The 27138-nt window shown below is 43.6% G+C and overlaps 1 protein-coding gene across 1 annotated transcript in view; it reads left to right on the top strand.

The window, feature by feature from the left end:
* The window catches only part of LOC111960223 (gap junction delta-2 protein-like), a 40626-nt gene extending 22714 nt beyond the window's left edge, over positions 1-17912 (top strand). Inside the window, exon 2 of the mRNA XM_023982119.2 lies at positions 11292-17912. Coding sequence (XP_023837887.1) covers positions 11292-12135 — 844 coding nt within the window. The 3' untranslated portion in view covers positions 12136-17912. The remainder of the gene's footprint in view (positions 1-11291) is intronic.
* The last annotated feature ends 9226 nt before the right edge of the window (positions 17913-27138 follow it).

The following is a 27138-nucleotide window of genomic DNA, read 5'->3' as shown; positions in this document are numbered from 1 at the left end:
AGTGTGTGGTGTGTGGTGTTTGTCCACTGTGTCCAACCGTTGTCCCTCAGGGCTGACAGCAGCAGCTGCTGTGTGTGGTTGAGTCAAAGTGATAGAAGCTGATGAGAGAGCCAGACAGCTCACTCACACACACACACAACACACACCACACACACACACACACACACACACACACACACACACACACACACACACACACACACACACAACACACACACACCACACACACACAAATACATACTTACTCACGCACACAAACCCCAGTGAAACACCTTACACAGACCAATAAGGGACAGACGCCACGCTCCCTCCAACACAGATAGACAAACATAAAACAGACACTTGTGAAACAGATCCTCATCTGACTCACAAGTTCGCCCCCCAACACACACACACAGTCATACAGCCAGATGGCCGGCCAAACATACAAACACAAGCGTAAGCAAATTGCAATGCGGATGCTATATTTACTCTTACACTCTCAAGCAAATGTTTACACTGCCAAAACTGAGTAAGCCACACACTGTTAGCAGCCAAATATGAATAACCGCATGCTAAATGTGACAATGACTTCACACTCCACCTAACACATGGTATTCAATGCCATATCTCCCCATGCCCTCATCATGCCTATAGCCCAAACATTGCAGCAGAATGATAAGATGCAGGTTGTGTCTCAGTTCCGCCCTCCCTCCCTCTCAAGGCCTTCTAGTTCTATCCGTAGAGAGAGAGATAGAGAGAGAGAGAGAGAGAGACCTTGTTAAAATAGATAAACATTGAGAGAGGCGGTATAAGACAATGTGTCAGAGATGTATGGGAAAGATATGATCTGTACCAGGTGCAAATCAATACCCACAGACACTTCATCCATCTTACTCTCACAGATAGAGCGAGAGCGCTGGTGCCTTTGTACAGTCAATGGATCTCATTATGAGTCTATGGAAGCTTAGAACAAAGGGAAAAGGCTCCTATCAAACTGATACAACCTTTCATATGCTTCTTGCTAAGTAAGATAAAGAAAACTCACTGTCCTATTGTGGAGAGGCCTAAACGATGAGGACTTTACTTAATCTTTGACAAACCATGGTATGTCTCTCTCTGAATCTATGGCTCCATGACTGTTTGAGTTGTTGACATGCGTTAATAAGATAATAATTAAGAGTGGTCTGGGACACTGTGTCTATTCTATTCCCTCCTTGTGAGTCTTACGGTCATTTATAACCCCTGGAAGTCATAAGCGCTGACTCATGGACTGAACCCTCATTAACAGCCCTTCAACGGCCAGTCACTGACCTCTCCCCCACTCTTTTTCTCTTTCCCTCTCTTTCTCTCTCTCTCCCTCCACCTATAAACAGGTAAACACACAAGCATTAAAATGCACAACCTTCACCAAAAATTTCGACGTTCATCACACTGAACTGCACAACTAGCAATTTCTTATTTTTTACATTGATTCACTAACTGTACACATCAATCTTGATGTGACATGTCTCGTGAATCATAATGTCTGGGGTCCTTGCATACTTCTCTGTACTGTATATGTTTAGAATATATTAATAATACTTCTCTGTACTGTATATGTTTAGAATATATTAATAATACTTATCTGTACTGTACATGTTTAGAATAGATTTAGAATACTCCTCTGTATTGTACAGTTAAAGTCGGAAGTTTACATACACCTTAGTCAAATACATTTAAACTCAGTTTTTCACAATTCCTGACATTTAATCCTAGTAAAAATTCCCTGTCTTAGGTCAGTTAGGATACCCACTTTATTTTAAGAACGTGAAATGTCAGCATAATAGTAGAGAGAATGATTTATTTCAGCTTTTATTTATTTCATCACATTCCCAGTGGGTCAAAAGTTTACATGCTACCAAATACTAATTGAGTGTATTGCCTTTAAATTGTTTGACTTGGGTCAAACTTTTCGGGTAGCCTTCCACAAGCTTCCCACAATAAGTTGGGTGAATTTTGGCCCATTCCTCCTGACAGAGCTGGTGTAACTGAGTCAGGTTTGTAGGCCTCCTTGTCGCACAAGCTTTTTCAGTTCTGCCCACAAATGTTCTAAAGCAGGGGTGTCAAAGTCAAATGGACGGAGGGCCAAATAAAAAATTTAGCTACAAGCCGAGCGCGGACGTTCGAATGTTTTGAAAATTTTTTAAAGACGCATATAGTCTAGTGAACCTAATTGAACCTACTGAACCTAACAAATATATTCCAATATGATCAGATAATATAGAGCATATTTTTTTTTGCTCAGTAACTTTAATTTTCAACAGACACAAAAGCAAATTTTTTATATAAAAATCCCATAACATGAACATTAAATGAAAGAAACCGGTATTCAGGCACCATCAGTAGCCTATATTTTATTTTAGCAAAAGTGGGCTAAATTTACTTCAAAGAAAAAACATAAATAGCAATTTTCTATCATCCATCAACTGAAATATTTTTTAAATATAATTGGATTGAAATACAATAAAATAAGTGCAAATCTATTAATCAAAAACAACACTTTGTTAAGGAGAAGTAAACATGCAGTGAAAACAAATATTAAACTTGAACTTTTAAACTTGAACTGAGTAAAAACTCTAAATATGTGATTGCACAGTAATGTTCACTTGTTTGAGGTTGAGGGTGATACTTGGTGGTGTCCCATCTTTTCCACAAGTTCATCAATGTTCGGGGTAAGCTCTGAGCTGAGGAAATCCTCAGAATTGAGTGGAGGTGTTCAGCCAGTAAGTCGACTTCTGTGTGATGTTTTGTTCAGGTTCACCAAAGAAAACAGTTGTTCACACAGGTATGTGCTGCCAAACATAGACAACGTTTGAGCAGCCTGGATGCGCAGCTGGGCATTGTGTCGGGGAGGAAACGGGCGAACTCCGCAGACCCACTGCCGCATATTTTGCCTCAGTGCATCATTGCATTGGAGGTCAATCAATCCATTTGGAGGTTTGGTGGTGAGCTTTCCACGTCAACAGCAAATGGGTTACCGAGCAGTTCCAACCTGCTTTTTTGTGCTTCAAAGTCAGCAAATCGGCGTCGAAAGTCAGCGGCAAGCATACCTATTTATCACCAACTGTGCGCTCGGAGAACGCACTGGTAGAGAGCTTCTCTTTCATGGTCTGGCAGTGGGAAAGTGGCTCAAATTTTCTTTCCGCATCTGCGTCCCCACAGAGTCAGTTTGGTTTTAAATGCCTTCACTGTACTGTACATACAGAGATGACATGATCCCGACCCTGCAGCTGCAAGTTCATTGCATTCAGATGACTCGTAATGTCAACAGAAAAGCCATTTCACACAGAAACATTTCGTCTCGGAGTTGTGTTGTGTCTTTCCCTTTGCTGTCCAAGAACAGACAAATCTCCTCACGAAGCTCGAAACATCTTTGAAGCACCTTTCCCTGGCTTAGCATCGACCTCTGTGTGATAAGGCAATACACATGCTCCGTTTCTAACTCCGTCAGAAATGCCTTGAACTGGCGGTGATTCAAACCTTTGGCTCTGATAAAGTTAACTGTGCGCGGTGATGATGCCATTACATGCTCCATTTTCAAGGCTTTACCGCACAACGCTTCCTGGTGTATGAACAATGATAAGCTGTCAGCTCACCTGTCGGTTTTTCTTGGATCTTTCCGTATTTCGCCACAGTCCCGCTCCTGTGTCCACACACATCGCAGGTCTCCGTCGGTTGTCAACCCATGAGTTTTTCCCAAGGCAGCTCCATCTCATTTACACTCTTGACATCTTCATACAATCATGCCCCGTAGTTGTGCCATGCATAGGACGAAAAGCAAAATCCTCTGTCAGCTTAGGCTGGAGTCCTCCGCGGATGAAAATTGACAACTGGGCAATGTCAGAAATGTCGGTGCTCTATCCACAACAAGGAATATGCAATGAAATTTTTCCCTTTTTCACAAGCTGCTCTTTTAGATTGAGGACAACTGGTCTACTCTCTTCGGCAATGTGTTTCTGCTCAAGACTCACATTTAAAAGAGTTTGCTTTTTTCTGGGCAAACTTCGTCACAAACTTTAATCATGCAGTTTTTGATGAAATCCCCTCCGTAAATGGCCGGGCTGATTTAGCGATCTCTTCTGCCAAAATAAAACTGGCCTTGACAGCCAGCCTGGCCTTGTGATGTCTTTTTTGTCGCGTGTTGTTTCATAATGTCCGTCTCAGATTATACCTTTCAGTACCGCCACACTTCTCTCCACACAGAAGACACACAGGTTCCAGCTACTCTCGTGAACATATACTCCGACTCCCACCTGTTGAAACCCCGGTTCTCAGTGTCACACCTTCCGTTTGCCATTTTTGATGGGTATCTGAAAGTTAATTATATGTGATGCTGACGACTGCTGTGCCAATAATATTGAAATGAAGCAGCCTACTGCCGTGGCGTCACGTTGTCATTGTGGGAAATGTATATTGGTGCGTGTAAAAGATCTGCGGGCTGCCGGCTTGCTGCGGTCTGCGGGCCGGTTCTAATAATAAATCAAGTCATCCCAGGGGCCGTAAAAAATTTCTGCGGGCCGGATGTGGCCCGCGGGCCTTGACTCTGACATATGTGTTCTAAAGAGATGATGCAGGGCTTGTGTGTGCCACTCCAATACTTGACTTTGTTGTTCCTTAAGTCTTTGCCACAACTTTGAAGTATGCTTGGGGTCATTGTCCATTTGGAAGACCCATTTGCGACCAAGCTTTAACTTCCTGACTGATGTCTTGAGATGTTGCTTCAATATATCCACATAATCTTTCATCCTCATGATGCCATCTATTTTGTGAAGTGCACCAGTCCCTCCTGCAGCAACGCACCCCCACAACATGATGCTGCCACCCCCGTGCTTCACGGTTGGGATGGTGTTATTCGGCTTGCAATCCTCCCCCTTTTTCCTCCAAACATAACGATGGTCATTATGACCAAACAGTTCTATTTCTGTTTCATCAGACCAGAGGACATTTCTCCAACAAGTACGATCTTTGTCCCCATGTGCAGTTGCAAACTGTAGTCTGGCTTTTTTATGGAGGTTTTGGAGCAGTGGCTTCTTCCTTGCTGAGCGGCCTTTCAAGTTATGTCGATATAGGACTCGTTTTACTCGTCTCTAGGAGACGTCTCCTTCCTGAGCGGTATGATGGCTGCGTGGTCCCATGGTGTTAATACTTGCGTACTATTGTTTGTACAGATGAACGCGGTACCTTCAGGCATTTGGAAATTGCTCCCAATGATGAACCAAACTTGTGGAGGTCTACAATTTTTTTCTGAGATCTTGGCTGATTTCTTTTGATTTTCCCATGATGTCAAGCAAAGAGGCACTGAGTTTGAAGGTAGGCCTTGAAATACATCTGCAGGTACACCTCCAATTGACTCAAATTATGTCAATTAGCCTATCAGAAGCTTCTAAAGCCATGACATTTTCTGGAATATTCCAAGCTGTTTAAAGGCACAGTCAACGTAGTGTATGTACATTTTTGACCCACTGGAATTGTGATACAGTGAATTATAAGTGAAATAATCTGTCTGTAAACAATTGTTATAAAAATGACTTGTCAAAACTATAGTTTGTTAACAAGAAATTTGGGGAGCTGTTGAAAAACGAGTTTTAATGACCCCAACCTAAGTGTATGTATACTTCCAACTTCAACTGTACATGTTTAGAATATATTAATAGTACTTCTCTGTACTGTACATGTTTAGAATACATTTAGGAGCGATAGAGGAGTGTGTGCTAACCATGTGTGGCTGGGAGTCAGTGGAGAATGCTTCCAACATGTGTGACTGAGAGTGATTTGCGTTTTGGCGTTGGCATGGGCCACACTGGATTGTCCAAAACAGCAGATTAAATGTGGATTATAGCCGTGCTCCCATCCCGATCGCTGACTGTTGCTCTCTTCCCAGCTCACACCTCATGACCTTCCCAAACCCAGCACTCTACTCTGATGGCTGTGTTGCCATGACGATACCAGCCCTACAGCACACCTATACCGTTATCAGTTGATTACTGTGGAGTGGAGGTCTCTGTGACTCTGTAAAGGACTGCCGTGAGACTGTGAGTGTACTTGGAGCTACTCGTGTGGTAAATAGGGATTAATCACGGCTGTACTGTGTATAATTAAATCATCAGTACAAAATGCAGCTCCAGTCACTCTAGTGCCCTTGTGTGTGTCCATCGAGAGAGGACACCAGTGTGCCGTGACCCCAGTCTGTCTCTCAGTACTGATCAGCTGCACAGGGATATTGTGTTTGTTTTCAGGCCAGTGGTAGGACTTAATGAGAAGTGGATAGTGGTACTGTCTCACGTCAGAGGTCTACAAATGAGATTTACATCCGTACGGCATAGACTTTAGACCTATATAGACACACAAAAAACACAGACACGGATCATTACCTTCTACCCATCTACACACACATACAGTATTGGCTCTATATCTCTCACACCAAACCACACAAAAACCCACACCCAGTGACACACACACACACACACACACACACTTAGCACTGAGCAGTGTGTACTGGCTCTGTCACAGAGGGTGTGTTCCGGTCTTGAGGGCTATCCTGGACCTCCTCCATCTCTGTCACATTCCAGTCGGTGACAGAAGGAGCAGAGGGGCACCGCTCCCCTGCCAAAAGAGTACCATCCACACTCACACACACGCAAACACACACAAGCCAACAGACACACCCAAGCAAACAGAAACGCAAAGACACTCACACACACAGCTGTTGCCGAGCGTTAGAAAGCTGATTGTGTCTGTAATGTCTGACATTCCTGTGTTCTTCCCGTGCTCTCTAAGGTGGGTGGATTTGTAATGGACAGCCCAGTATTCATTATTTCAAACTATTTGCATCATGTATTTCGTATGTATGCTTGACTGGGTATGTGGCTGTGTATTAATGTAAGTGTGTCTGTGCTGATGGTGATGTTTTATATACAGTACGTGTGTAAGCATGTGTGTGTATGATTTCATACACTGTGTGTGTGTGTGTTTGTGTGTGTGTGTGTGTGTGTGTGTGTGTGTGTGTGTGTGTGTGTGAGGAAATAGGCTACATTCTCTGGGGAGAGTCAATACATTATTGGCTAAACGGACAAGATTCTGACCTCACCTGAAGCAAGACGTACTGTAGCTGTGGGCTAGGTGCCAAATGGCCTGCTGTCAAGTCAACCAGGTCCTATTGATGCTCAACCTTGTTAGCCTGACACAAGACAGGCATGAGGAAGCCAGGGAAATACTTTATAGAGAGAGTTAAAGGGATGAGGCCAGGTAAAGCAGCAGCAGACGCCAGGAAAGAGGGAGCCCTTTAACAGGATTACACGGCAGTATCACATGGGGAACGCTTAAATCATAGGGCAAACAAGCCAGCTTTGACTCTTCACAGCTTCTTTTGTATGGATCGCTTTTTCAGCCATCACCTCATGAAAAGGACTTGAATACTTTCTAATAACATGACCTAGCCAATTTATTTATTTAACTAGGCAAGTCAGTTAAGAACACATTCTTATTTACAATGACAGCCTATACCGGCCAAACACAGACGACGCTGGGCCAATTGTGCGCCGCCCTATGGGACTCCCAATCACGGCCGGATGTGATACAGCCTGGATTCAAACCAGGGACTGTAGTGACGCCTCTTGCACTGAGATGCAGTGCCTTAGACCGCTGCGCCACTCGGGAGCCTATGCATTGGATAAGACAGATGGAACACATACACTTCTCTAGTGTCTTTTTATATTAGTATATATCGGTCGTGTTCGTGGTTATCAATAAGATTCCATCATAGATCAACCATGTCTGCAACATTCTATACAACAGGTTGTGAGAGATGTTCTCTCCTGGGTGTGGAATGATTGTTATCTGGCTTCCATCCACAGATGACAGCAGACAGTTCCAGTATGATTTGATAGCATTGTTATTGCTGGTGTTTTTTTCTCAGCTTGCTGGGTAGTTAAGTTGCCTTTCTTCACTTTAGCTGGTCCTCGGCTCGAATCAGAGCTCATGAGCACCTCTCATTTTTCTTCCCATCGGCTGTTGCCATGGTAACTGGCAGAGGAAGTTGGGTGCGAGGGGAGAGAGGAGGGGAGGGAGGGGGTTTGCGGGTAAAGGCACCAGGGACCCCCCCCCTCCTTCCTCTCGTACCCACTTTCCTCAATCAACATATCTCCAGGGGTTACATAAAGAATCACTGTTGGGAAGAACGACATTCATGACCGTACGGTATAACAGGGGCTGTTCTTCCTCCATAACAACAATGGTACAGCAGCATCACTTCAAATGGCATCTCTGTATTTTTTCTCAGCAAGCAAACGATGCAAGCCACTCAGTGGTTTGTGAGCGGACGGTTGTGACAACGCTTCACTCCGAAAAAGAATGTATAATTTCACATGTTGGTGCACACTGTCAGTTACTGATCACTGCAGATACAAATAAACCTCCCCATGGCTTTTGTCATCAACTTTTGAGAGAGAAACCATGATCCAATTAAAAGAAGCAGTTTGGGTTCTGGGCATAATGTTTTGACGTAATCACTGGGGATTGGATGAAAACACAGACAGGGTGTTCATTTAACGACAAACAAATACAGGCTGTTGAGGGGGAGGACAGGAGGACTACTCAGATAGTTTTGGACGTTTTCGCAAGATTCACAAAGGAGATTTCCTTTTCATGTTAAACAGAGTCTGCTGACAATGGTAGCAAAAACGCTTCCCCCCCAAAAAAGAGAAATAGTCTCTATTTGGAGCTTATTCTGTTGCAGTGCCAGGCAGAGATAGGGAGGGAGCGAGAGGGGGGTTAGGGAGGGAGGGAGTGAGATGGTAGGAGCAGGAGCACAGAAAGACAGGGAGAAAAGACAGAAAGAGAGATAGTAAAGAGGAGAAGAAGCAGGTGGGGGTTATGGGATAGATCATCTAAAGCTATTCGATGGCATTAAACAAACTACTAGGCCTAATGCAAGAATCCTCCATTGGCCCTGGTGCAGATTAAGGTTGTGGGTTTGCCTGTGGAAGCCATTATATAATTCATTCTCCCTGATGAGATTTTGTTCTCTCATGGCATTTTTCTTTATTCAAGGAAATCTCTAGCTCCTGCATTTTTTTGTGACTTTTAATCGCTGTCTGTAACTAATTCAACAGTAATTTGATGTTTTTCCTCTGTTCCTAATACTTTTTCACATCCTGTGACTGATACTGCTAGCTGGCACAATGCTCTAGAACTGCTATAGTGAATACTCAGTCCTAAACTGGCGACAAGGGCAAAAGCATTTCATTTTTTCTCTACTGCATTTCCATCCGACACATCAGATTACAGGTGGGCGGATTGGGAGAATGTCTATTTCAAATTATTATTATTATTTATTTCCGGGCATAATTTTTTTAACCTCTGCAGTCTCTGTCTATGATGAGAGGTAGGCCTACATGTGAGTAGCGGCTGACTTTGGGTCAGATGAAATATGCCCCTTGAAACCACAGCTGTGGCATGTGCAGGCCAGTAAAGCCGCTCCGATTGGTAGGTTACCAATTCACCCACATCAGCCGAACCGCATCGAACTATTTGGCAACTAAGGTGACAATCCCACTTTGTTCTATTGTCGTCATCACTTCATAAAAGTTATCACAATATTGTTAATGAGTTCCAGGACCAATGGATTGGTATTGTCAGACGCAGGTGGGTAAATCTGTGCCCTGCGCCCGTGGAGTAATAATGATCATATATAATACAGGTTCAATTCAAGTGTGAATTGCTCTGAACTCTTCGAGAGCTGCAGGCTACGCCACACAAAAGGCTGGCGTTAAAAATGCCTGCTGTGTTTGTATGAAAAATGAATGAGAAGAGAGCTTTGAGTGAGAGTGTCTGAGTTCAATTGACAGTGAAAAAGGAGGGTGCCTCTGAAGCCCACTCACAAAATGAAATCGTAGCCCTACGCTATACAAAAGCAGCGCACACACTTGTATACATACGTCTCAACATGTCACATTAAGCACACCACTGAAAAATCACAGTGAATTGCTTCACACCCCCACTACCAGAGTAATCTCTCTCTCCCTTCTGTCACACGCACAGAAATAGCACGTAAACCGCAGACAAGGTGCATAGTGTCATCGGTTGCTAAGGGGAAAGGAAAAATGGGAAGACAGAGATTGTGTGTTACAAAATTAATTACAGCAAGATCCACTTTAGCAGGGACTGAGATGAAGGTTACGTGTTAAATGTGCCTGATGCTAAAATTAGACCATGAAGCAGAGAGATGTGTCATGTCCCTGTTTTAGATGACTGTTGCGCTGGAGATAAAATGACTGGAAGTAGCACGGAAAAAATATTCACGTAATAATTGTTATTTCTCTAATATACAGTGCATTCGGAAAGTATGCAGACACCTTGACTTTTTCCAAATTTTGTTATGTTACGGCCTCATTGTAAAATGTATTACACTCTTTCCCCCCTCATCAATCTACACAAAATACCCCATAATGACAAAGCAAAAAAACTTGACATAGACGGTAAAAGTAGATTTTTTAAATGATTCACTTGGCCAAAAGCAATACTTTTGGATACTGTATTTTAAGTTGGTTTAACAGTATTTCATACATGCTGTGCTTACTTCCTGTACACAAAAGGTGAATGATGGTGGGAGAACAAAGTGCAGTGTTCTGGAAAGTCTGGTTTGATATGCTTTAGGATATGGGTTGAACTTGAATAGGAAGAGTGAAGTAGAGGTTATAGACAACTATAAGCATTCGGAAAGTATTCAGTCCCCTTGACTTTTTCCACATTTTGTTACTTTACAGCCTTATTCTAAAATTGATTAAATCATTTTTGTTCTTCATCAATCTACCTGCTTTTTTCTTTGTATTTATGGGGTATAGTGTGTAGATTGATGAGGAGAAAAAAAACAATTTAATCCAATTTAGAATAAGGCTGTAACATAACAAAATGTGGAAAGAGTAAATGGGGGCTGAATACTTTCTGAATGCTCTGTAGATATTGTGCTCAGCAGATGAATGTGCTCTAGATGAATCCCTTGTTCTACCTCATCTAAAGGAACAGTGGCATCCTTAACTATCACTACTCATCGTTCCCACAACTCCACATCTCTTATCCAAGTTCTCTCTCTCTCCTGCTCCTGCTGTGCCCAAAGCTACTTCAGTCTCTTTAATCCAATATGTTTTATTGGTCTTCTACTATCCGTTCTCTCTTCACCACTCCCTCCAGTTGTTAACTGTAACACGTATGTATTTTCTATTCTCTCTCTCTCTGTCGCTCTCTGTCTCTCTGTGTGTGCCTCTTTCATACAGGATTCTTCTGACTGTGGTGGTGATCTTTCGGATCCTGATCGTGGCCATCGTTGGCGAGACGGTGTACGAGGACGAGCAGACCATGTTCATCTGCAACACCCTGCAGCCGGGCTGCAACCAGGCCTGCTACGACAAGGCCTTCCCCATCTCCCACATCCGCTACTGGGTCTTCCAGATCATTCTGGTGTGTACGCCCAGCCTGTGCTTCATCACCTACTCTGTGCACCAGTCGGCMAAGCAGCGTGACAGACGCTACTCCTTCCTCTACCCACTGCTGGAGCGTTCGGATTAYGGGCAAAGYRGCACCAGGAAGCTTCGTAACATCAACGGCATCCTGGTGCACCACGGCGACGGTGGCGGGAAGGACGAGCATGACTGCATGGAGGTGAAGGAGATCCCCAAYGYGYCGCGGGGGCTCACACAYGGCAAGAAGTCCAAGCAGCGCCAGCAGGAGGGCATCTCGCGCTTCTACATTATCCAGGTGGTGTTCCGTAACGCACTGGAGATCGGCTTTCTGGTRGGACAGTACTTCCTATACGGCTTCAGCGTGCCGGGCATCTTCGAGTGCGACCGYTACCCCTGCKTGAAGGAGGTGGAGTGCTAYGTGTCRCGGCCCACCGAGAARACGGTCTTCCTGGTCTTCATGTTCGCCGTGAGCGGCATCTGCGTGCTGCTCAACCTGGCAGAGCTCAACCAYCTGGGCTGGAAGAAGATCAAGGCAGCCATCCGGGGCGTGCAGGCCCGCCGRAAGTCCATCTGCGAGATCCGCAAGAAGGACATGACCCACATGTCGCAGCCCCCCAACATGGGCAGGACCCAGTCCAGCGAGTCCGCCTACGTCTGATGGAGACAGGGCTATACGCTGGGTAAGTGAGGGGCAGGGTAGGGAACGAGTGGGACGACCACTCCATTCCACGCTCTCTTTTTACAGTTTTAATGGAAAGAGGAGGAGGAGGAGGACGGTGAAAAAAAGCTGCCAAGGAATATTTGCTGTATTTGTTTTATTTATTATGAGACCAGCTGCACCTGTTCTTGTCATACCTTGTCATGTGTATGATTTTTTTTTATTGGGACATTCCCAAAGTGCTGTACGGAAGTCTTTAAGGAGAGGCTTCTGGCTGTTGTAGGGTTTCCGGGCCAGGGGCGGTGGGGTGGAGAAGGGGACCGAAGGGTAGGCTATGTCATGATGCTGTTCTGGCTTATGTCATCCATGATGAAGAGAGTAGGAGGGGTCGTTAACTGAGAAGGAGCGGAAGAGCTGTCGCAATGATGATCCGACTCTCCACAAGCAGCACACACGGTGTCGACTTTCTATCCCCTCTTTGCTGGTGTGGAGAGAGAATGATGTTCCTCTCAAGCTGGTCTCCAAAGATTACGATGACAGAGAGAGCCAGTGTTCGGTACTCCTGGAGCTGGTGCCAGAAGAAACTGCTGTTTACATTTTGTCTCCTGGCAAACAATTATTAACACAAACACCATGAAGGAATACTGAAAACATTTTTTCTCTACTTCTCCACTGCTGGCACCTGCACCATTGAGACTGAGGGTGGATGACAGTAATGTCTTCTCCTCTTCTCCTCGGTGTAAACTTTAGAGATAAACCCAAGGAGGTCACGCATAAATGATACCTCCACAGTCACAACCCGTTCCCCTCCACACCAACACCCCCACCAACATCTCTCCAGCATTCCAATGTGTTGCGTGTGTTTGTGACTGACTGAAACAAAGATACAAATAAAAGGGAATAGGGAGAGAAATAGGGAGAGAAATAGGGAATAAGAGAGAGTAAAAGAGGAACATTCTCCTTGAAGAACCAGATCATTGTATTACTAATTTAAATGTTTATGATATCATTATTATGAGTTGATTTATTCTCTTCGTGACAAAGTTGGTACCATCCTTTGGATTTACTTCTTGTTTGAAAGTTCCTGCATAGTATTTCCTCTTTTAGTTGAGAGAGTATGTCAAAATAGATGTATTTGTCTTCATGGAGGGAGGGGAGGCAAAAAAAACATGGTTGGGTTTCATGAGGGTACTTTGTTTAGGTTCATTTCAAAGCATTTTGCCTCCGATCGATGGAACTGAATTTGTGTCTGAGAGGAAAGGCATGTACTCAAGCAGTGCTTCTAGAAGCAACAAAGTGTTGTCATGAATTGTACTCCTGACAGAGAACATGTTCATCTACTGGTTTGTGCTGCATCTCTCTCATATGTGGTGATCAGCAGGCATGCCTTTAAGAGACAAAGAAAAGACTGAGGAAAGTACCAAGGACAATAAGCGCTGCACCATGATCCTTGACAGACGGGAGAGAGAAAGGAACTCTCGTTGGGAAAAACTCTGTAGCACCAGCAATAAAAGCCCAACACACTCGCTCAACGCCACTGAAGACAGGGTTCAGCTTTTCTACAATAGTGGTACGCTCTAAAAGGGATCCCACATTTACAGCACAATGGCCTTTGACCCTGCAGTGAGGCCAGACATGGGAGGTGGAGGTGGGGGGGGGTCCTTGTTGTGGATATATTGAGGGAGTGGTTTGTACACTAAGCAGTAGTAGTGTCCATGGCGATGAAATAATAAGAAGGCCAAACATGACCAGCGAGGTGCTTCACCATACTGTACACGGTGCCTGTGTGTGTGTGCTTGCATGTGTGTGTGCTCCTTGGTTTATGTCCCATCCAGAGAGAGAATCCCCATCAGCATGGTTCTGCTTGAGTGGAAATGCTTGGGCCGGAACATTCTCCTGGTGTTCTACCCCAGGATCATATGGGAACCCTGTAATGGGGGTCACCCCAAGCACTGCCAAGGGACACACAGCCTGGAGTGTGTAATCTCTGAAACACTCTGTAGGGAGCAGGAGAGAGAAGAGGGAGAGGGGAGTTGCTGGTAGACATTGACATCAACACTATGTGATCTTTTGGCACTTGCGTCGGGTACACTGTAAAACAGAGTAGACTGCTCAGGTTGGAGATGTTTTGGTTTACAGTGACACCGACTGGGCCCGGGCCAAACCAACTCCAGCCGAGAGGGGAGGACAGGGGGGAACAGTCCCAGCATGCATTTCACACCACTCGAAATTTAGATGACGCAAGCCAAGCAGAAAAAACAGACATGGGAGAGGAAATATGGCTGTCAGTACCAGTGGAATATGGAAAGCCACAAAGCCTTTAGTTGCACATTTGTTTGAAAAGAACAGGAAATGAACAATGTCCTAAACAGAACAACAGAAAGCCATGACATCACTCAGACAGAGCAAAGGCCTCTAAAAACAAAGGCCTTGCTAGTCATTCAATTACAGAGGATTACAAACACCAAGAGACAAGTTTATGGAGATTCAGAACTGTCCCCATGTAAGATGGCTGACAAATTGTTCCCTTCTAGAGCATTGGGGCTCTATGAAATCAGCCTCTTGAGTTGTATCTCTATGTATGAGTCCAGCTATCCATGCTCCTCCTCTCTATCCTCACTGAGCACACTACTGACGTAGTGGTATAGTCTTATTGAGGTGTGACTGGTGAAGTGGCCAAAGAAGACTCTTTATTCATTCAGTCTTGTCTGTGATTCACCCTCTGATACTAGTCGGTAATCTCTAGTATAGAATTAGTCCCCTTCTTCAGAGCTCGTTGAATGTCCGTGGGATTGGATGTGGCGGAGCCTTGTTCTTAGAAGACCGCTGAGAGGGTGTAATAATAGAGGTTAAGGCCGGGCTTTCTTTAAATGACCCTGGGCCCTTCTCTTTAAGAAAGGGCTTGGTAAGGTTAACCAGAAGTATAGTATGGATATACAGGACTCTCCAGTCCCCAAGTGTCTCTGCTCTCTGGCTGCTCACCACTGCTCTCCTGTCTGGTCTCATTGAGGGGTATATAACAGGGTTGGGATGAGGACACTTCCCAAAGTGAATACTTCCCAAAGTGAACACTTCACAGGGTTCTAGCGGTCCAATGGTCTCCAGTCTTTATGTGAAAATTATGCAATTTTATTTTCTTGATTTGTTTCCTTTTTTTTTCTGGCTTGTGGATTCATTTTATTGTCTGTTGCTCTTTTTTTTGTACAGTGATGTAATTGAAAGACAAATCGAAAAGTTTTTTTTTTTTCCTATGTAAAGAACAAAACATTTGAAATGTGCAAACTGGGGCGGTGTGTTGAGATGTAATGCACTAGTGTTGTATCCTTCCCTTGCCAAAGTGATATGCAAATGACATGGTGTTTCAAATGTATTCTTTTTTAAGGCATGTACAATGGCTAGAATAAGCATGTTTCTGCCTGTTTTTAAAAACTCTATCTTAAAAAAGAAGAGGTTTTTTAGTCGTTGTCCAAGCTGTTGAGATAAAACGTGTATTAAGTCTTGATGTCAGGAATCTCTAATTTCCAACTCTTTTACAAGTCAGTACCAACTCAATTAGTCATTTCTAAACGGAATAGCGTAGGGTTCAGCCCTGCTGTTTTTTTTTTACCACCATTTTGAGATACTTTGAATTAACTGCTATAAAAAATATTTTAAATAACAACACTTAAGATGTGGATACTCTGAATTATACTTGTGTACTGTAAGACAAATGTTTCAGGGTAAATAAACACTACATTGACAAAATAGAGGACACAACATTCCAGAATAATGTCAATGAATTATGATCTATTTAATTAGCTCTGATGAAAGAATCAGTGAAGCACTAAGACACAGTGAACATTATGGGGACTGTGTAGCCCTCTGCTTCAGGTCAACACATTGAGGGCTACTGCACATCATACAAACAGTCTCAGGAATTATGCACTTCTAAATGATTAGCAATCTTTTAAAACTCGGTTTTTATTCATATTTCTACAACTAATTCAACCAAACTTTTCTAAACGCTATCAGACAACACCTGCATCCTTTCTTAAACAGGGAACAGCATATAGCTCAAACGGGCACATAAAGTATTGTCAATCAGTACACACATTAGTATTATTACATAACTTCTTGTATCCAAGCCTCAACCAGCCCTCTAGCCTGAAACATTGGTGCTAATCTACCCTCATCCTGTGATGCATTGAATCAGTGACAAGGAAGAAGGTAATTTCCCAGGCAAGTTCAGATAACTATTTCCTAGGAGATGGAAGCAAGGACCTACAGACAGCTCACAACTCTTCCAATTGGCAGGAACGGACACCATCTGTGGTGGCAGAGAGCAAACCCTGGAGGTTGTGACACTTTTAAATACCTGCTGTACTGTCACTCTAGCGCACTACTACCACCAGCGCCACCTGTCCTAACCTCACATGTAGGGCTGCATCAAACCAGTGGCATGGGGGGGGTGTGGAGAGGTAATAGACCCAGGTTTACGTCATCAAGTCTGGCACCGCTCACCCTTGAGACAAAGGGACCCGTCTAAACATTTTAACGAGACCGGCTGTGTTGAAAGTTTTATAAACAAGGGCTTTATAGTTTCAGCACAGTGTCTTAGTCTCCTTCATCCCCCCTTCACCATAGAAACAAAAACATAACATACCGCTATCCCAATATTTATCTCCCTAACAGAACGTGGTGACCATGTTTGTTGCTCAAGGACCTAATCAAACCTTTGGCCTTGTTGTGCCAATGGGTGATACGCAGTGCCGTCAACTTCACTAGCCTGAAAGACGAACACATCAGAACTCTTGCTCAGGAATATCTACACAAGGCAACAGCAAACATGACGTCCCCCCACGAATGATGATACTTGTTACATTCCTTTAGCATCCCACTCTCCACTCTGAGAGTCGGAGCCATGATGAAGCCAGCTCTGTCTTTTTATGTGAAGGACATGACACACAGTCCGAGGCTTCGACGTGCTATAAGTGCACTCGATGCACGGAGCTGATGTAGTCGACACAGACAGCCACATCGAGCTGGATTAGGCATATTTATTTCGTTTATGGGGGCAATTTCCAACCCTTTAATCTCTCATGATATCAATAGTGATGAGGTCATTTCATTCAACCGAGAGCTACTAGATCTAGTGAGGAGGGGGCTAAGGCTGTGAGGTTTTTCAGAAGGGAAGCTTTAGTGTGGGGAAAACGCCTACTAATTCGTATAGCCTACGTGTACCGCAGCAGTCCCCTCACCTGACACAGTGGCCCTTTGTGTCATAAAGTAGCATAGTTAGCGAGCTAAAGTCAAACGATTTACAAAAAGCTTTTGATTCTTGATCAACAACACCGCTGCACTGTAAAATGAACTTCGGCTACCTTACAGGAGTGGTTGTTACGGTTCCGTCATGAAAAATAATACCAAGAACGCGTTCGGGTACGAGAGTGTGTTGAGGACGAGGTGATGTCTATATTTGGCTCAGTTGCAACCACAGGGTACTAAAATGACTGAACGTCAGGTATACTTGTTCTTAAGGAGCAGAAAGGGAAACATATTAGCTGTAGAAGAACATCTAATTGTTTTATCATAGCTCTGTATATCTCCAACATCTACATGGATGTGAAAAAATATGCCAAGAAATTGAAAAAAACACTTGTTTGTGATTTTTAATGGAAAATCTGTTGTTTTGACTGCAGATTTCATTTTATATCCAACTGACCTTATTTGAAGGCTTCTTAACCATTGTTTCTGACTTGTGTATGTGAAGACTGAATAAAACCTTGAATGTTACACATGCTGAGCTTGACCTTATGGTGATTGACAGTGTGCAGCCCTATCTGGAGGGATGTTGGTGTCAAAATGTCAGAACAATGTTCTGCATGTGTTCGTGTGTATGAGAGACAGAGAGAGAGATGGGATACTGAGATGTCAGAATGTCCACGGGAATGGAATCGAAAAACAAAAGCATAATATCAAATGACACATCAAAATGTGCTGCTGATGAAATGATAAAGCTGACCAAAAATAATAACAATTCCAAATCGTTGCTCGCACTAATGGCATCAGTGATAATAGCGAGGGAAAGGGAGGAGAGAATGCTGTGTGTGTGTGTGCGGGCCAAGGTTATTAAAGGAAACTAAAACTGAAACAAAAACGAATCGTGAAAAAACTATTTAGTAAACTAAATTAATTTAAATAATTAACAAACAAGTTTGGAAGAACTAAAACTATACTGAATCTATTATCAATAAAAAGCATATGAATTATGTTCAGTTTTAGTCTTTTTCCCTAAACTTTCAATCTAGGTTTTCAATGGGGTATTCAAACTACTGAATCTAGTTTGTGCATCACTATCACTAGATATCACCAGAGATTATGGAGGAATTGAAATGAAGCAGAAAGGCAGTTTCCCATAGAAAAAAAGGGTCACGGTTCAGGTCGGTGTAAGTGGGCGTTACCCCTCTCCCATGAGCATGCTTTCTCGGGTAGCCTAGCGACCAGCAGGCAGAGACGACTGATTCAGCCACTTTGACAACTAAAAGAAAGTTGTTTTTCTACTAATCTACTTATTGGAAAGATGTCAGTTTGGGCTCAGAATGCTCAAAACACATCCAGCCTGTCATAAAATTACCCCCAAATCAAATCAAATTGTATTAGTCACATGTGCCGAATACAACCTTACAGTGAAATGCTTACTTACGAGCCCCTAACCGACAGTGCAGTTTCAAAAAATATGGATAAGAATGGATAAGAATAAGAGATAAAAGTAACAAGTAATTAAAGAGGAGCAGTAAAAAATAACAATATATACAGGGGGGTGCCAGTACAGAGTCAATGTGTGGGGGCACCAGTTAGTTGAGGTAGTATGTACATGTAGGTAGAGTTAATTAAAGTGACTATGCATAGATGACAACAGAGAGTGGCAGTGGTGTGGAGAGGGGGGGAAAGGCAAATAGTCTGGGTAGCCATTTGACTAGATGTTCAGGAGTCTTATGGCTTGGGGGTAGAAGCTGTTTAGAAGCCTCTTGGACCTAGACTTGGCGCTCCGGTACCGCTTCCCGTGTGGTAGCAGAGAGAACAGTCTATGACTAGGGTGGCTGGAGTCTTTGACAATTTTCAGGCAGGAATTTTCAGGCAGGAAGCTTGGCCCCAGTGATGTACTGGGCCGTTCGCACTACCCTCTGTAGTGCCTTGCGGTCGGGGGCGAGCAGTTGCCATACCAGGCAGTGATGCAACCAGTCAGGATGCTCTCGATGGTGCAGCTGTAGAACCTTTTGAGGATCTGAGGACCCATGCCAAATCTTTTCAGTCTCCTGAGGGGGAATAGGTTTTGTCGTGCCCTTTTCACGACTGTCTTGATGTGCTTGGACCATGATAGTTTGGTGATGTCCACAATCATCTCCTTAGTCTTGGTCACGTTGAGGGGTTGTTGTGTACTACAGTTACTGTGTGTTTTTATGGACAACCTTTAATATTCGGCAATATCCTATGGCTTTCGCATTGGCACTAGTGGGATAGCAGCTAGCTCTGGTCAACTTAAATAAAAAATTGAAAAACACAAAACTATTATAACCTCGGTGTGAGTGTGTGCATTTGTGTGTGTGCATTCCTCTTTCATTTCTGTTGCACTAAGCAGCAGCACTGTCAACAGAGAAAGTGTGTGCAGTCTGTGTGTGTATGTGTGTGTCTCTGATATCGCCGTGCTGAATTGGGATTGAGGGCCGGTTGCCACGGCGATAAGCCTGGCAGTAATATCTCTAAGCGCAGCAAGGATTAATCTGTAGACAGATGGCCGGGGGACACCATCACTTCCTGACCACTGTGACAGCCAGTGTCATCACCATCAGCAATATGGCCTTCGTCCTCATCATCCTTATCACCAAGACTAGTATCATCATGAACATCAGCAGCCATCTCGTCATCTTCATCATCATCCTCATCATCACTGCCATACCCATCATCATCAAGACTAGTATCATCATAAACATCTCTGTCATCGTCATCATCCTTATTATCATCATCATCCTCGCCATCGCCGTGTCATTCATCACAAACGTAATCATCATCATCATCATCGCCATGATCAAAAACATCTTCATAATAACAATCAATACATTCACCAACTGGCAAATCATTCCATCATTACAACTATCCCAGTAATATGCCCATTTAGGTTTATCTATCATCTATCTTAAAAAATACATATGATGCAATACACTGCAGGGCAGCATCTAATATGGATGATCAAATGTGTGCATAGAACAAAGAGAAACAAAAACTGTATGTGCAAACATGTACATAACCATCAATGTTACATGTACCCTGATGAAAACAAAGCATGTTTCCTGGTGCTGATGAGAGAGGGAGGAGGAGGAGAGGATTAGTGGACTGAGAACAAGGATAGAAGAAGAGGGGGTTGCGGGTAAGACGGTTCGAAGAGGAGAGAGGGTTAAAGGAATAGGAGGAGAGGAATGGGGGAAGAAAGTAACGGGGTGAGCAGATGAAGAAGGGAAGGGGTAGAGGAGAGAAGAAAGGGGCAGTGTGAGGATGCAGTAGAGGGCTAAAGGACAACTCAGGGAAGGAGGAGGAGGAGGAGAGGGGTGGAGGAAGAGGGTTAGAGGGCTGCAGAGCTGGGAACAAGCTGGATGTTCTGCCTGAGTGCTCCTGCCTTGTCTTCAGGGGAGCAGCTGAGAAGCAGAGAGGGGTGGGCCACAAGACAGGGGAGAAGGAGGGAGGAAGGGGAGGGGACACTACTACAGGAACCAATAGAGGGTGTTCAGAGAGAGAGAAAGAGGTGAGGAGAACAAAGAGCGTTAAGGGTAACTTCATTGAGGGTGATAAGCAAAGAAGAGAGGAAATTATAAAAGGTAGAAGCGGTGAGATGGTCCTTAAGAGACCGAGGAGAAAGGAGAGGAGACAAACTGAGCAGGAGGGAGAGAGAGAGAGATAGAGAGGGTGGGGTGAGAGAGAGAGGGAGAGAGAGCGAGGGAGAGGGAGAGAGAGAAAGTGAAAGCAAGAGAGAGACAAAGAAAGTGCAAGTGAGAGGCTGAGACAGAGAAAGAGAGACAGAGGCAGTTGCTGTGGGGTGGCTGAGAGGAAGTGAAGTGTGCCCTAATAGGAAGCAGCAGATCTTAGCAGCACACACCAAACACCAGCCTTCCTTGGCGCCCTCGCCCCCTCTCACACACGCTGACGGGTTGGCAAGGTTGCAGTGGCATGACACGGGCGATGTCTGGCCCTCTCCTCAGCGCCGCACGCCACCCTGCATGTTGACGTGGCAGAGATTTATCAGGCTGACAAGCAGTGAAGGCCGGGGACGGACCACTTAGAGCAGGGCTGGGATACTATAGGCTACACATCTACAAGGTAACAAAAGGATAGAAAAAAAACTAAACATATAGCTTCTTACAATTAGTCACATTAATAAAAAGATTGTCCATAGTTGAATATGAAGTTCTGATTACATACTGTATATCAGGTTCCATATCTTGTATTCCTCTGACCCTAAAACCGACCCAACTCTAACCCATTGTAAACAAGACAGTCCTTACATAACCAGAGGAACCGGGGGAGACAATATAGGCCTACATTATCTCCCAAAAGACCACTGGACTCTCTGTCATAATAACTCTGAGAGCTGTACAGTCCTTATGTAATTCTTAGATCCTCTGCTTTAAGGCTAGCCCCTCACTTATAGAACTGCTTTTGCTGCCTTGCTAAGTCTTTAGGGCCATAGGGAATAATATGGAAGACAGTGGTGGTAGTCCTTGTAAAACAGGAGATCTGAGAGTGTTTGATGAGTGATGATTGTGTCTTATTGCTGTGCGTCACACCGGGGGGGGGGGGGATACAATATTCACCAAAATCATACTGTAGATTAATAGGGTCCAGAGTGTAACAATATGCGCTGAGAGTCGGGAAACAAGTTCAGAGAGTGAGTGTTTTAATAAATAAACGTAACATAATACAAAACAAGAACACACGAACAATGCACAGATATGAAACTGACACAGAAACAACACCGCCTGCGGAAGGAACCAAAGGGAGTGACATATATAGGGAAGGTAATCAGGGAGGTGATGGAGTCCAGGGGAGTCTGATGACGTGCAGGTGCGCGTAATGATGGTGACAGGTGTGCTCGCCATAACGAGCAGCCTGGTGACCTAGAGGCCGGAGAGGGAGCACACGTGACACATAGACTCAAACAGTCCTGATACAGTGTTCCATGATTCAACATAATGGCTGTAGTTACATTCTCCATAGATTTTGTATCATTTTAAATGCAGCCACTAAATCTGCATCTATGCATTAACAGTAGCATAAAATAATTTCCCCCCACTCATAAATTATTAAACAAATCCATATTTTTTGAATAGTTGAACGGTCAGCTTCAATTTGATGTATTACAACATAATTCCAAGTGTTGCATTTGATAGACATTCTTTGTTAACGTGCCTATCTCTAAGACTACTCACGCGACGCAGAACATCCTGCCATTTTCACCTTAAAATAGCTTTTTCCATTTTCCATTGCTGAATATGCAGTTATAGTATTCATTACCATAATCTTTCATGAATATATCGTCTGTCTATTGGCTTTATTAGGTTATGGTAAAACTCTGTGAGGATTTCATAAGAGTGTTTTCATTTTTCAAGAGGGATCATGAATGGATTAAGCATAAGCTCAGTTTCTACATTTTTCTTGTATGTACAGTCAATTTCAATAACAGTATCTATCTCTCTCACACACACACACACACACACACACACACACACCAAAACACATAAGGCTTGATATAGTGGTTGTTTCTAAGGACATGAGAGAAATACTGAAAATATAGCGAAGCAAGCTTAAAGTGGTTTTGGCCAAGAGCAGCTTCAGATAACATCATTACAAAATCAATAGGAAGGTCAGTTACATCAGAAACAACGGGGAGCATCGGAGGGCAGTGCTTCATTAAAACACGGATGTGCTTTCTGATGTATTCAAAGATGGACCTCTGAGACATTTTTTGGTTTTATGGGTTCTTGTCTTTCCCAGTTCGATACTAGCCCCATTCTGGAAAATCAGAATAGATTGTCTTTGTTTTCCTCTCTAATAGAAAGATAATGATCCTAACCCCAGTCTATTTCCAGTCTGGGACTGGGTATCCATATCTCACAGTGGAGGAGGAGGAGGAGATGGCTACTAGGCTACTCTCTAGTCCAATCCTTGGTGATTTAATGACATCAACCTACCACTCTCATTAGGAATTGCTATGAAATATGTGTAAAGCTAATTACATTTCAACCAAGACCCTTCAACATGACAGAGTACACCCCTGACCGCAGATATGGAGGAGAGGAGGACAGAGAGAGATGGGAGGAAGGAGGGGAGAACATATCTGCTGTCTAGGGTGGTGGAGGGAAGGAGGGAAGGACATTATGGTTGTGTCAGAGTGAATTAATGAGTAGTCGAGGAGGGGGGGAGACAATAAGATGCAGAGGGAGAAGAGAAAACAGAGAGAGAGAAGAGAAAACAGAGAGAGAAGAAGAGAAGAGAAAACAGAGAGAGAGGAGATAGAGAGTGGAGAAAGGCAGGGAGCACCAGAGGTATGGGTTGACTTTCACAACTATGGATAAGAAAGTGAGTGAAGGCTGTGTCTGTCAGTCTGTCCCCTCACCACCATGGCCCCTCAGAAAGGCCCCTCGGAAAGGCCAGCCAGTCTGCAGCCAGGGGCACTGACTATCTTCCTGTCTTCCTGTTAGTGTGTCTGCATCCCAAATGGCACCTTATGGCCTTTATAGTGCACTATGCTACATTGGAACAGGGTGCCACTTGGGATGCATCCTGTGACAGTAATATCTGGGTGGATGACAGTAGCAGGATGTCAAGATGACCTAACGAGGCTGTTGTCACACCCTGACCTTAGAGCCTTTTTATGTCTCTAGTTGGTTTGGTCAGGGTGTGATTTGGGGTGGGCATTCTATGTTTTGTTTTCTATGTTTCTTTAATTCTATGTTTTGGCTGGGTATGATTCTCAATCAGGGACAGCTGTCTATAGTTGTCTCTGATTAGGAATCATACTTAGGTAGCTCTTTTTCCCTCCTTTCAGTGTGGGTAGTTAACTTTGTTTGTGGCACTAATGCCCTGTAAGCTTCACGGTTGTTTCTTTCGTTTGTTGTTTTGTTGGCGGAATTTTAAATAAAAAGGAAAATGTACGCTCACAACGCTGCGCTTTGGTCCACTTCTTTCATCGGCCGTGACAGCTGTTGTTAATCGCCTGACCTTTCCGCTACCTTACTGTAATTAGACAGTCATTAAACAGCTTATCACCTGAGAGAGCACAGGGCCGCCCAATAACAAGGGACGGGTGAATGAGAGTTCAGACTGGAGGCTTATACAACAAATCCATAATCCATAGTATGACTCTTGCTCTCACATAACAGGTCAATGCCATATTGTGATATATAAGCCTAGTAGAGATGCAAATATTAGAAATGGCAATTTTGAATATTTTTAAATAAGTATAGCCAAGTACTTTGAAAATGTGATTTGACTCCATAAAACAAAGCATGCACTTTAACCATTGGGTTTTAGCTAAGACGCTTAGAATAGACAGGTCAGATTGGTGAAATTGCTCACTAAGCATAGGAGGAGCCAGTCCTCTCTTGGCAGTACAAAAACAATTATCAGCTAGGAGAAGACAGCATATATGATTGATGATAATTGTGTGCATACCCTGATAGAATATGAATATGTCATAAAGTATTTATTAGCCAATGTCATTGTAATGCTTCCTAAATATGTGTGTCAAATCAAATCACATTTTATTTGTCACATGCTCCGTAAACAACAGTGAAATGCTTACATACAGGTCCTTTTCCAACAATGCAGAGAGAAAGAAAATTGAGAAATAATAGAAAAGTAATAACACAATAACACTTAATAATACAAGAAATATAAATACATCAGTGAGTAACGATCACTTGGATATATACACGTTGGGTGTGTGTGTGTGTATGTGTGTGTACGAGAGAGAGATAAAGAGCATGTGTGTGTGTGTGTCTGTGTGTGTACGAGAGAGCGATAAAGAGCATGTGTGTGTGTGTGTGTCTGTGTGCGCATTAGAGTGTTTTCACACAGCTAATTTCACACTAGAAGCAGCATGGTGCATTATAGATCCTGCTGACTAGCAGAGTATTGAGATAGAGGGGGACTGAGGAGAAGGGAAAAGAAAACGATATCCCAGTGATGCTGAATTTATACGTTAAAGCCAAAGGCTTTCTAGCAGAAAAAGGTGGGGAAAGGGGGCTTGAGAGATGAAAAAGAAAGAGGAATGTGACTTAGGGCTAGTTGTGGGATAAGTATAGAGAGAAAGAAAAGTTATATGGGAAATGGCGGAACCAAAGATGGAAGAATAAATTGAGAGAGATTTGAAACGAATAAAGGGCAGAGGGAGAGAGTGTGGGACAGGAAGTAACGCAAGTGAATATTTTATTTGTATTTATTTAACCTTTATTTAACTAGGCAAGTCAGTTAAGAACAACTTCTTATTTACAATGACAGCCTATCAAAAGGCCTCCTGCAGGGACAGGGGCTGGGATTAGAATTAAAAATAAATAAAATAAAAAATATAGGACAAAACACACAAAACACACAACATAAAGTGAGACCTAAGACAACAACATAGCATGGCAGCAACACATGACAACACAGCATGGCAGCAACACAACATGACAACATGGTAGCAACACAACATGGCAGCAGCAACACATGGTAGCGGCACAAAGCAGGGTACAAACATTATTGGGCACAGACAACAGCACAAAGGGCAAGAAGGTAGAGACAACAATACATCACACAAAGCAGCCACAACTGTCAGTAAGAGTGTCCATGATTGAGTCTTTGAATGAAGAGATTGAGATAAAACTGTCCAGTTTGAGTGTTTGTTGCAGCTCGTTCCAGTCGCTAGCTGCAGCTCGTTCCAGTCGCTAGCTGCAGCGAACTGAAAAGGTGAGCGACCCAGGGATATGTGTGCTTTGGGGACCTTTAACAGAATGTGACTGACGGAACGGGTGTTGTATGTGGAGGATGAGGGCTGCAGTAGATATAGGGGGAGTGAAGCCTAACAGGGTTTAATAAATCTTGCGACGGGTATACAGAGATGACCAGTTTACAGAGGATTATAGAGTGCAGTGATGTGTCCTATAAGGAGCATTGGTGGCAAATCTGATGGCCGAATGGTAAAGAACATCTAGCCCCTCGAGAGCACCCTCGCCTGCCTATCTATAAATTATATCTCCGTAATCTAGCATGGGTAGGATGGTCATCTGAATCAGGGTTAGTTTGGCAGCTGGGGTGAAAGAGGAGCGATTACGATAGAGGAAACCAAGTCTAGATTTAACTTTAGCCTGCAGCTTTGATATGTACTGAGAGAAGGACAGTGAAAGAGGAGTGATTACGATAGAGGAAACCAAGTCCAGATTTAACTTTAGCCTGCAGCTTTGATATGTGCTGAGAGAAGGACAGTGTACCGTCTAGCCATACTCCCAAGTACTTGTATTAGGTGACTACCTCAAGCTCTAAACCCTCAGAGGTAGTAATAACACATGTGGGGAGAGGGGCATTCTTCTTACCAAACCACATGACCTTTGTTTTGGAGGTGTTCAGAACAAGGTTAAAGGTAGAGAAAGCTTGTTGGACAAGAAGAAAGCTTTGTTGTAGAGCATTTAACACAAAATCCAGGGCGGGGCCAGCTGAGTATAAGACTGTATCATCTGCATACAAATGGATGAGAGAGCTTCCTACTGCCCGAGCTATGTTGTTGATGTAAATTGAAAAGAGCGTGGGGCCTAGGATCGAGCCTTGGGGTACAGCCTTGGTGACAGGCACTCTTTGAGAGAGGTAGTTAGCAAACCAGACCAGACCCCTCAGAGACACCAATATTCCTTAGCCGGCCCATAAGAATGGAATGGTCTTTCGTATCAAAAGCTTTGGCCAAGTCAATAAAAATAGCATTTCTTAGAATCAAGTGCAATG

The sequence above is a fragment of the Salvelinus sp. IW2-2015 genome, linkage group LG4p, assembly GCF_002910315.2.
Source record: "Salvelinus sp. IW2-2015 linkage group LG4p, ASM291031v2, whole genome shotgun sequence".
NCBI lineage: Eukaryota > Metazoa > Chordata > Actinopteri > Salmoniformes > Salmonidae > Salvelinus > Salvelinus sp. IW2-2015.
This window is presented reverse-complemented; position numbering and strand designations above follow the sequence as displayed.